Here is an 11,087-nt window from a genome sequence, read left to right on the forward strand (position 1 = left end):
TCAAAACTGTTCTAGGGAGAAGCTCAGTGATGCCTTTCTGCAGAAAAATGTCCCTCTACAGTACATGGAGCTGCACTGGATCCTGTAATAAGCATCCTCAAGGAAGATGTTCTGGTCTCATCCCTCATGAGGTAAACTGCAGATCTTCCCACTATTAAAAACTGAGTAGCTGCAATTGATTGTAAACAGCTTTATTTAAAAACAAGCAAAAATAACAGTGTCTCAGGATAAGGGACGTGGAGCTGCAAGTCATGTGCAGGCATGTTCTTGTTGCTGTGATTGGGCAAGTGAACTGGGGAATTATGCTGGATTAGGAAGAGGCATCAGCAGGCTGGGTAGAAGCTGTGCTGCTGTCAGTTTCTTAATGTGGCTTTTCCTCTTCCAGACTCAAGACAAAATCAAATTCCTCTGCGTTGAAAAGGAACAAGAAGCCATAAGAGGAATTTCCAGGTTCTCTGGGTGAGGGCTGCCTCTCAGAGGGAATGGCACCAAAAGTCCAAAGAAGGTGTTCTTACCTTTTGTCAGTGGTTGGATGGAAAGACGTTGCCTTGTGAAAAGCATCATGTTCTTTAGGGGGCCCCCATCTGTTTTGTGTGCCAGGTGGTGAGTCTTGATTTCAGAAAGGGGGATGAAACGTTTTGTCATCCGCACAAACTGCACATCCACCTGGGAAGTGATGGGCAGCAAAGGAGAATGGTTGGAGCAGGGTAGAGCCTCCAGATGTCGCATGAGATCTTTTTTTTTTTTTTGGGGACACACACACACAAAGATTTTAAACTGAAGCAAATGACTGATGAGTCCTACCTTAGGATGGTATGAAAGCTTTCCCTTGCTCAAGGCTAAAAGAACTTGCAGGTATTTCTGGCAGGTGATTCATTTACAGGAATCTCTGCACTGTGCACTAGCAACATGCAGTCATGTTGGCACAGGCAATGCAAAATTAAGATGTGGCATGTAGCCAGCCTGCAAACACTCATTTCTTGATAGTGCAGCATGCCTCAAAACTACAGCTTGCTTTGCTGTAGGCTGACAGTGGCACTAAAAGATGTTTGTTCTCTTCCCAACTCAGAATTCTACATGCATGGAGGTCAGTTCTGCACCTAAGTAAGATCTGAAGATTTAAGGAGATATATTGTGGCAGCCTTCTGAAAGAGATAGGGGAAAAGGCAGAGAAAACCTCTCTCTTGAGAGAGGGAAAGCTAAGCCAGGGCAGAAGCTTAAGTAGATGTGCAACAGGATGCAGAGGTTTCTGCCTTCACTAGGCTCACACACAGAGCTTGAAACAGTTGTACTTAGTTTACTACATTACCATGGACCATTTGGGGTTCTCTTTTCTGCTGGAGGAATCATAGTGAGGATCCTTCTGATCAAACTGTGTGTGATCAGGGTAAGCCTCCTTTACAATCTGAAGCAGAAGGGGAGAAGAATGGGAGACAAGTTCCCATCAGTTAAAACCCATCGTTGGCAACAGGTATGAAATGCCCTTAAGCAAGCTGTGACTAGACATAAGGAATAATCCTGGTGCAAAAATGAGGCTTGCTTTCCCTGAACTCCATTCCAGTGGTGAGATGGATTCCCTTTTCATTTCTTGGGCACTGCAGAACAGTCTGGCTGTCACAGAAGCATCACCACCTCTTCAGGGAGCAATGTGGAAGAAGCACACACAGCAGAGGAAAATGGGGTAGATGATGCCAGTCTTTGTGATGAGTTCATCTCTTGAAGAGAAAGTTTTCCTGTGCTCTAGGTTTTATACTGCTGCCTTGCAGGCTCAGCTGACTAGAATTTAGTGATTCATATTTTAATCAGTGTGGAGCAACACTTGGCTGGGAGTGCTCAGAAATGTCACCAGGAAACCAGCAGTTTGGTTCCATTCCTCTGGGGAAAGGTGCCTGACTCAGCCCTGCTGGAACTGATGCTCTAGGCTCCCTTGCAGCTATGACTGGAGAAATTTGGCATTCTTTTGGTACTGAGACAATGGTAAGGCCACTGAGCTGTTTGATAACCCATCAGGTATTCCTTTCCCCTCTCCTGCCCCTGAAATACAGAACAAAAAACAGGCACTCACCTTGACAATGCCAACAATTCCAGGCTCTTTGCAGTTGCTGTGGTAGAAGAAGGCTTGCTGCCCAAGTTTCATGGCTCTCAGGAAATTCCTTGCCTGTCAGGTGTAAACAAGATTGAGTCTGAACTCTTGGTATCAAGAGTTTCATTATAAGCAGCAAGGAACAAGAATAAACAACAGAGCTACTCAGATAAGGTTTCCTACAGTTGTATGGATGTTTTGTGCTGCAATGAAGTGAAAACAAGGGTAAAGAGCGAGATCCTGTTGGATAGAAAGTGTGTGGGAATTCAACAGCTCAGCTACGTTTGTTTCAAGATAGCAGGAGACTGAAGTTAGCTGCAAGCAAACAAGGACTGGGGAAAAGCACACAGAGGTGGGGGATCATATATAGTGCCCTTTACCTGGTAGTTCCTTACTCCATCCCAATAGGTTGTCTGATTGGGCTGAGCTTTCAAATCATCAATGCTGAACTGTCAAATGGAAGGAAAATACAGGTTAAGTTCAGTTCTTTACAGTGTTTACCTTGTGCCTAAACATGCTCTGGTTAGAAGTGAAACTACTTCTGTACTCTGCTGAGTAAGGATGGGTCTCAGTGCTTACTTTCACATCCACTCCCTTCTCAAGCCTGCTCTCTGGTTCTGATTTCAGAAGCCAATGGCAATATGTTATCTTGCTTTCCTCCCCACCAGAGTCAGATTCTTTGGTCTTCTTCCAGTTCTTCCATCCTGACTTTGAACCCCCAGCTGGAGGCTTTGTGGATTTCTCTTCTTCCTCTTCATCTGAAGCCTCCTCCTCAGTTTTGGCAATTTTAGCATCAGGCTCTTTTTTATCTTGAAAGAAATAATCATCATCATCATCATCATCATAATCGTAATTACAACAGCAAGCATTCAGATAAAACACATTTTATTTCCAACAAGGAATGATGCTGAAACACTTTTAGCTGTCCAAGCTGTTACCAGACACTGGTATTTTACTACAGCACAAGTTTGGTGCACTCCAGATGCTCTGAGTAAGGCAGTAGCATTATGCACCAGTGTTTCTCAGTATTTCTAGTTTGCATCTAAAATGAGGATATATAATTTTTATACTGTGTGCATAAGTGTAGTTTAATAGTCATAACCAATCATCAAAAGCCAGGATAACCCATGTTACCCACATGAAGTGCAGCTATTTTTTTTTTAATTAATTCCTGAGATATCAAAGGCAATCAGGTTGATTTAGATGAGTTTGGTGAATAGCAGAATTCAGCAGTAAAGCAAGCTAGTTTAATTACTACAGTAGCTGGAAACCTCAGATTAATTCTCCACTATGTTATCTATTCACAAGGGGTCTATATCTCTGTTTTTCCAGGACCCAGATAGCAAAAAAACATTTAAGAAGAGATTAAAGGGTAAGAAGGTAGTTATTTGCTGGAGTCAAGTTAAACACAAGTGGCATGAAGCCAACTGTGCAGCTTTTTCATCTCACACCTTAAACACATAATGTTGTCCCAAATGCAACTGGGTATACTTTGACCATCTCCAACACATAGGATCCAAAAGCTCCTCATGAAAGGGCATGAGTTACATTTAACCACCAGGTGCTGAAGATACATCATTGTCCCTAATGAGCAGACTCATCTCAGTCACACATGGCTGCTCAGCTTATTTTTATAGAGGAAATGCTGTCTGCAAGACATGTGGCTCTGAAAGGCAGTTAAGATGACTGTGCTTTCACTATAGCTTGGAACCTGAAGTGAGAGATGCCCAGGTTAGTCAGGATGTCAGCACAGACCTGCAACTGCTCCCTTGTCTCTCTTCCTGCTTGGCCAAGGCATCTCTGGTCTCTTAGAATTATCTTCTCTTCCCTGGGAAGCACCTGCAGGAGGAGAAGAAGAAAAGAGTTATTGCTTATTGGAGGAAGCTGAAAAAAACTTTGAGCTCTCTGAGACAGAGAACAGCAAAAACCATACAGTGAGTGGCCAGAAAATCAAATTTCTTGTTCCTTGAGCTCAGCCATTTCCTTGATCAGTGCAAACGCTGGCACTGCTTGTGGACCCCACCCTGGGCGTGCTGATGGACACCAGCAGAAGGCAAGGGCTGTTCTGCTCCACCCTGGGGAAGAAAAGTCCTGAAGCGTGGTGTAAGCGTGTGTGTAACCCCCCCTCTGCTGGGGTTTTGGGAGTTTGCCTCCAGCCCCCGGTCCAGGGTGCCTGGCTCTGCCTGTTGCTCCCAGATGATGGATCTCCCTTCGGGAAAGGCAGCGAGCTGGCTGGTCCAGCCCCTACCCCCTCCTGCCAGCAGCCTCGGGGAAGTTATTTGTCTCCGAGCGGCTGGCATCAACTTTTCCACCTTCTCTGCCAAGCTTTTCCCACCCAGCCCAGGCTCCCCCCTCACCGGCTCCGGCAGCGTCTCCTCGGAGAAGAGAAGGAGAGAAGGATGCTCCACGAACCTCGGCGCAAGGAGGAGGAAACCCGAGTCGGAAGCGGCTGAACCGTTATGCAAAATAGTAATAATAAAAAATAAAAAAATAAATCTCTGAAGTCCCGGCCTCTCTCTCTCTCTCTGTGTGTCTGTGTGTATGGGCTTCCTTCCCTCCTTCCCTTCTGCCACCGCGAGAGCTGGAGGCTCCGGGGGCAGGACTACAGCTCCCAGCCTGCCCTGGTCCCGCTGAGCCGGGCCGAGCCATACCGGGCTGGGCCGAGCAGGTCCGGGCCGAACCGCTATGGGCTGGCCCGCAGCCCCCCGGCTCGCCGCCCGCCTCCTCCTGCGCCGCGGCATCGCCTCCTGCATCGACCGTAAGGCTCCGGGACAGGGGGGGGAGGCCCGGTACCGGGGGTCCTGGCCCTGCCCGGATGGGTAGGATAGTGCCCACCTGACCCGAAGAATCCCTTCCGTGGTGGGAGGGAGGCTGTGAAGCCAAGGGTGTCTCGGAACTGCTCTGCCCAAGGCTCCAGGGGGTTGAGTGTCCCCGTCCGTGGGTCTGGGTTCCCCCCCGTGGTGGTGAAGTCTTCTGATGGCTGAGTTGTGGTCTGTGGGTAGCACCTGGGCTTCTCCTCCAGGATTCCTAAACGCTTCCCAGGTGGCTTTGGTGTTGGAATGTCACTGCGTTCAGGATCTGAACAGCTGCAGTCCTTGCTGCAGGAGGAACTAACAAAACAACCTTGGCTCTACCTGCAAACGAAGGAGGAGTTTCTAACTGCAGGATGTAACCAAACTTCAGATGTGGTTCCCAAAGGGCTGCTTTATTCATTCCTTCTTTCCAAGTGCCACTTCTTTGAAGCCCCAGGACTGTGGCTTTGTATTCCTGCAGCACAGACCCCACAGACTGTTGTCTGTGCTGCCCCTGTCCAGGTTAATGTGGAGTAGACAGAGATGGCTGGGACCTCAGGTTTGTTCTGTCCTAAGAAATCCCCCTCTCTCCCAAAGCCTAAGTAGCACCATTCATGGTGGTCCCAAGGAACACCTGCAGCAGAGCCCCTGAATTGTTTGTGTGAGTTAAGGGATACTTTGAAACTGAGCAGGTTGTGGAAGAGGTGGCAGCCTTGATTTACCTGCATTCTCTTCTCTTTCTGCTTTTTCCAGCATCTGCAGGCCTGAGTGAGGAACAGAAGGAATTCCAGAAAGTTGCCCTTGATTTTGCTGCCCAGGAGATGGCTCCACACATGGCTGAGTGGGATGAAAAGGTGTGACAGCCTCAGGAAGGTTGCACTGCTCACTTTTTCCTCCCTTAGGATATTACAGTCCTGTGAGTCTCCTTGGAGGGGCTCCTGGAGTAGCTCCTTGGAGCTGTAATGCCATCTGTAGAGCTTTTCCTTGAAGCTGCTGTGGTAGCTGGGGTGGGGAAGGCATCAGAAATACCTTGAAGCTTTTCTAGCCAGGCTATTCAATCATCTGAAAGCTGAATTTGCTCCTGAAGAATGGGATGTATCTGTGTAGGTAGCTGCCTCTTTTTTAACCCCACCCAGTCAACTTAAAACTCTGTAGAAGTTTGGGATCAGACTTGGTAGCCCAGTGTACCAAAAGAGATTGAATATTGAGCTTGAAAGGAGCATGAAGATTTACTGCAATGTCCTCTGCCTGTCCCAACAGGAAATATTCCCTGTGGAAACCATGAGGAAGGCCAGCCCAGCTGGGATTTGGTGGGATCTATGTCAAACCAGATGTTGGTGGCTCTGGATTGTCACCGACTTGATACCTCTGTAATCTTTGAAGGCTTTTATCAACAGGATGTACCAGCACCACTGCTTACATGAGCATCCACAAGTGAGTGTCTCTGCTCAGTGGTGGGTGCTGTCAGCCTGGCTGGAAACCTTTTTTTTTTTTTTTTTTTATTTATTATGGGCTCTAAATCCAGCTGGCTTGATGCTGCTTACTATTGACAGTCGGGACCCCTAGGAGACACATGGCTGAGAGGATCCCTTGGCAGCAGTAAACAAATAGGCTACAGAAGCTGAGATACCACCAAGAAGTAATTTTAGCTTTGTGGCATGCAAGATGGGATCAAGTTCTGGATTTTGTTCCCTCCAATTAAACTCTATAGATAGTAACCTGCTGGAAAAAGCTGCTGTGCTTTGTCATTCTGTGACAGAACCCAGAGGCTGATAGAGGCCCTATCCTGCTTGTACAGACATGTTCAATGATGAGCACACTTAGCACAAAATGTTGGAGTGATGAAGCCTCCTTCCAGGTGCCAGGGCTTAGTGTTGAGGGGAATGCCAAGGAATCTGCTGTTCCACAAGGTCTGTGGTGGATGGAAGGTGATCTCTTTCCTCCTGGCTTCTGTGGCATGGAATTTTGTTCTGTTTTGAAGTGGAGCAGTATGCTTCCAGACCTCGGTGTTTTTGACTGAACCCCACGTAGCTTCGTTCTTCTGTTCAGCCAGGGATGTTCTTGGAAACCCCATCTTCCTCCCAGGGCTCTGCTCACACACTGCAATGCTTCTCCTTCTCTCCTGCTCCAGCATGTGTGTTTGGATGATCGACACCTTTGGCAATGAGGAACAGAGGCACAAGTTCTGCCCATCTCTCTGTAGCATGGAAAAATTTGCTTCTTACTGCCTGACTGAGCCAGGTGAGCACCCTCGACCAAGAAATCTTCTCCCTTCCCTCATTCCTAACATGATTTACCTGGACATGAACGTTGCATAGAGCTGGAGGTGAAAAGTTTCTTTTCACATCCATTTGGGCAGTCACCTGGGAGTTGAGAAGGGGCAGATGATGACTGCTGAGATGCTCATGGTACAAACCTCATGAGGGTTTGCAGGTTCCTGCTGCTTCACTGCCTGCTTCCTTTCCTCTCCAATAGGAAGTGGAAGTGATGCTGCTTCCCTGCTGACTGCAGCTCAGAGGAAAGGGGACACCTATGTCCTGAATGGCTCCAAGGTACCTCTTTGCTCTGCCTAAAGCTGGGGCCCTGGGTCTTTTCTATTTCCTACTGTCTCCTCATCTCTCTCTGTTCTCCCAAAGCAGGACACGCTCTGCATCCACCAGAGATTAGTACAGTTGGATCCCTAAATATCTCCTGGCTATGGGGTCTTTGCCCCTCCATCTTGGTACCCCAGGTGGTGCTGCAGGCTCAGGGTCACCATTTGAAAGCCACCCCTGTCATTTTGTGCCCTTCTGCAGGCCTTCATCAGTGGGGGAGGTGACACCGACGTGTACGTGGTCATGTGTCGCACAGGAGGCCCAGGCCCCAAGGGCATCTCCTGCCTGGTGGTGGAGAAGGGGACACCAGGGCTCAGCTTTGGCAAGAAAGAAAGGAAGGTAAGAGGCTTGGTTTCCTCCTGCATGCTTGAGAAGAGTGCAGGACAGAGACAAGCTCGTCTGTGCAAAAGAGACAAGCTCGTCTGTGCACAGCATGAGGGATCTCTTCTTGGATGGGACCAGAGTCCCAGCTTGGCATGTTTTTTCCAAGCCAAGTCCAACTTTGGTGGAGTTTGCCCAATATCTTTGGTAAATGAAGGATTTTAGTGCCAGGAACATCAGGGTTTGTTGGGTCTCAAACACATGCATTCCAATGTCCAACTTGGCACACTGAGGCCAAACCACACCACACTGCAGCAGCCTGGCAAGGAGGCTGAGGGGTTGAGAGCAAGCTGGGCAGTTCTCTGCTAGGATCTGGAGGTGTACTGCTGCTTCCAGGATGTCTGGAAGATGCTGTGTTTTTTCCCAGGTGGGCTGGAATTCCCAACCAACTCGGGCTGTGATCTTTGAGGACTGCATTGTTCCTGTTGGGAACAGGCTGGGAGCTGAAGGGCAAGGCTTCAGCATTGCCATGAAGGGACTGAACGGAGGCAGGATAAACATTGGTAAGAAAAGGTGGCAGGGGAGGAGGGCAAGATCATCTTGCTGCCCATTTCTGTCAGCTTCATATTCATGCTGTGTCCTTGGCTTCTTCCACCAGCTTCCTGTTCATTAGGAGCTGCTCATGCCTCTGTTCTTCTGGCTCGGGATCATCTCACTGTCAGGAAACAGTTTGGAGAACCTCTAGCAAACAATCAGGTAACCTTTCCATCAGCTCTGCACTCCCAGAGCTGGGCTTTTTCTGATCCTGGATGAATAAACAGCCAGAGGATCCCATCACTCACTTCAGGGGGTCTTCCTTGGAGAAGTCAGGAACGAACGTGCTTTTCCCACGTCAGAAAGCGCGTGTCAAGCCTGACACCTGGAAGTCCTGGGGATGTGGTTTAGGAGCCAGAATCTTCCAAAACTGCCGAGCTAACTTTCCCCCTGGGTGCTGTCTTGCTGGCAGTACCTGCAGTTCAGGCTGGCAGAGATGGCAACACGGCTGGTGGCAGCAAGGCTGATGGTTCGGCACGCGGCACGGGCGCTGCAGGAGGGACAGGAGGACGCGGCTGTGCTCTGCTCCATGGCCAAGCTCTTTGCAACTGATGAGTGCTTTCTGGTATGTTACACAAACCTCTGTTGGCTCTGCAAGAACTGGAGAACCCTCTTGGTGCTTAGGATGTCAGAAAGGACTCAGACACTGTAGCAACCCAGACCCAAACGTGTTTGTTGAGCCGCAAGCCTCATTTCGGGTCCAGAATGTTTTCTGGGACAGAATTCTGCACCCTTGGAGGCTGCAGGTGTTGCCTCCTGGCCTCTTGTGCTTTCTCTGTGACTTTCTAGGAGACCAAGAAGGGACACAGGACAGGAAGGAAAGCATTTTTCTTTTCAAGGGATAATATGTATGCTACAGGTAGCAAGTGATGTTTCCCAGATCATTAAGAAATAAAATGGGACCACAAAATTTCCCTGAAAAGGGAAACCAAGAAGGAAAGAAGAGAAAGGAGAAGGAAATCTGCACCGTGACACTTGCTAGATCAGTGTCACTTAGGAGCTACAGTACTTTCTCTGCATTCTGCATATTTGCTATTTCTTATGTTTAATCTCTGCAATGGACAGTGATACCAGGAGTCTCTATAGAAACCAGAGCCCCGAGCAGATCCCTCGCCTGACTGACCACTAGATGGGGATCTGACGTTTTGCTTTTTCTATCAGTAGCACCCTAAAAATGCAGCAAAAACTGCCTCGGTGGAGTAAAGCATTCCCTGGGTATTGCCATGCACTCGTGTTCACATAAATGTGAATTAATGTGAAACAACACTTGGGCAACGTGATGGCACTAACAGCAGCACTGGTGGGGACTGGGGTGTCACACCAGACCAGACCAGATGGGAACCTTGCTGTCACACCAGACTTTGTTGAGAGATGAGATTAGAGGATCAGAAAAACAAACAAACAAACAAACAAACAAAAAAGCCCAGGTTCCTGGGCTCTTACCTGGTTTCTGTCCCTGACTTGTCCTCAAGACCACACGAGTCCACTTCCCCAGTGATGTTTTCTTCTTAGATCTGTACCAGGCTCTGGCAGATGCACGGGGGCTATGGCTACCTGAAGGATTATGCTGTGCAGCAGTTTGTACGAGACATCAGAGTCCACCAGATCCTGGAAGGTAAAAGATTCTCTTACCAATACAGCCCTATATCCATATATCCAGTTCTACTCAATGTCTGGACCCCTCTGAGGGCCTCTCAGTGCCCAAATAAAAAGAAGCACCAGCATCTGTCACTTCAAAGCCACTTTGAAGCCTTTCCCAAGCAATGTGCTGGCACTTTGCAGTTGTGTTTTGGCCCAACAGCTCCTAAATGCCAACTCAGCTGGTGGGAAGAGCTTTCCTGTGCTGCAGATTGCAGATCAGGGAAGAAACCTTGTTGCTTTTATTTCTGGCAGAATTGGACCATCTGGTAACTTTTACTTTTACACCCTTGTCCTGCTGCAGGTACCAACGAAGTGATGAGGATGATTGTGGCCAGGAACCTGCTCCAGAACTGAAGCCAGGAGCTAATCTCCAGCCTTAAAAACTCCTTCATCTGTGAACAGCTTGCTCTGTTTCCTTCCCCTCTTCACCAACTCTCTCCCCAGGTGTGGAGAGGGGGGATAACCCACTGGAAATTCTTTTTTTTTTTTTTTTTTTTTGCCTTATATTGACAGCTGGATGCCACCCACATGCTGCCACAGCAGCAGCACCACTCTGTGCCTGGCAGAGCTGCTGTTGCCAGGCCAGTTATTTATGGTGCAGCCAGAAAATCCAACATGACAGCTGTCAATAACCACCCTCTGTCCCCAATTCTTGGTCCCCAGGGCTGCCTGCCACCCCTCCTCCTCAGAAGAGCAGCTCTGCTGAGTCAGGGCTGAAACAGGAGCTGCGGGCAGGGGTGCAGCTTCACCCCAGAGGATTCTCAGTCTTAGCAGGGAGATCTTGGCTTGGAGGGATCTCCTTGTTCTGCTGGCAGACCTGGTGCTGAGGACATGCCAGGCACAGGCACTGCAGCCCTCACCAGCACTGGAGGGCTGGGGCTCTTTCTGGTGCTGGAACATCTCATTCCCTTGCCTTGCAACTGCTGGGTCCCATGCAGGGTCAGAAAAAACAGCAGGATATTACAGTTCTTTTTCTTTTCTTTCTCCTTTTCTCTTTTCTTTTCTTTTCTTTTCTTTTCTTTTCTTTTCTTTTCTTTTCTTTTCTTTTCTTTTCTTTTCTTT

At 48.4% G+C, this 11,087-nt stretch overlaps 2 protein-coding genes across 4 annotated transcripts; one reads left to right on the top strand and one right to left on the bottom strand.

The window, feature by feature from the left end:
• Positions 1-175: 175 nt before the first annotated feature.
• Positions 176-9,917, bottom strand: THYN1 (thymocyte nuclear protein 1). 3 transcript variants are annotated; one of them, XM_008491108.2, is made up of 9 exons: positions 4,919-5,024; positions 4,441-4,532; positions 3,839-3,922; positions 2,663-2,892; positions 2,464-2,532; positions 2,066-2,158; positions 1,310-1,405; positions 516-666; positions 176-408 (listed from the first exon to the last, which is right to left on the bottom strand). In XM_008491108.2, the coding sequence occupies exons 3-9, from the start codon at positions 3,879-3,881 to the stop codon at positions 362-364; spliced, it is 729 nt and encodes a 242-aa protein (XP_008489330.1). In that variant the 5' UTR covers positions 3,882-3,922; positions 4,441-4,532; positions 4,919-5,024; the 3' UTR covers positions 176-361. The 3 variants fall into 3 exon arrangements, with proteins under 3 accessions (XP_008489330.1, XP_030320716.1, XP_030320715.1); XM_030464856.1 differs by lacking the exons at positions 4,441-4,532; positions 4,919-5,024 and adding an exon at positions 9,828-9,917; XM_030464855.1 differs by lacking the exons at positions 4,441-4,532; positions 4,919-5,024 and adding an exon at positions 4,017-4,243.
• Positions 4,687-11,061, top strand: ACAD8 (acyl-CoA dehydrogenase family member 8). The gene is given in 14 exon segments (XM_008491116.2): positions 4,687-4,841; positions 5,629-5,729; positions 6,136-6,168; positions 6,170-6,229; positions 6,231-6,260; positions 6,263-6,309; positions 7,007-7,116; positions 7,351-7,427; positions 7,671-7,808; positions 8,218-8,353; positions 8,449-8,546; positions 8,797-8,949; positions 9,897-9,999; positions 10,327-11,061. Coding segments are annotated over 14 exon segments (1,212 nt in total). The 5' UTR covers positions 4,687-4,768; the 3' UTR covers positions 10,380-11,061.
• The last annotated feature ends 26 nt before the right edge of the window (positions 11,062-11,087 follow it).

This window comes from Calypte anna, chromosome 24 (assembly GCF_003957555.1).
Source record: "Calypte anna isolate BGI_N300 chromosome 24, bCalAnn1_v1.p, whole genome shotgun sequence".
In the NCBI taxonomy this organism is placed as follows: Eukaryota; Metazoa; Chordata; class Aves; order Apodiformes; family Trochilidae; genus Calypte; species Calypte anna.

Coding starts and splice junctions, on each gene's coding strand:
- THYN1 (XM_030464856.1), bottom strand. CDS start 3,881: ATGCCTTGGCCAAGCAGGAAGAGAGACAAGGGAGCAGTTGCAG. Junction 2,159..2,463: donor ATGGAGTAAGGAACTACCAG/GTAAAGGGCACT, acceptor TACACCTGACAG/GCAAGGAATTTCCTGAGAGC. Junction 667..1,309: donor AGAACCCCAAATGGTCCATG/GTAATGTAGTAA, acceptor ATCACTTCCCAG/GTGGATGTGCAGTTTGTGCG.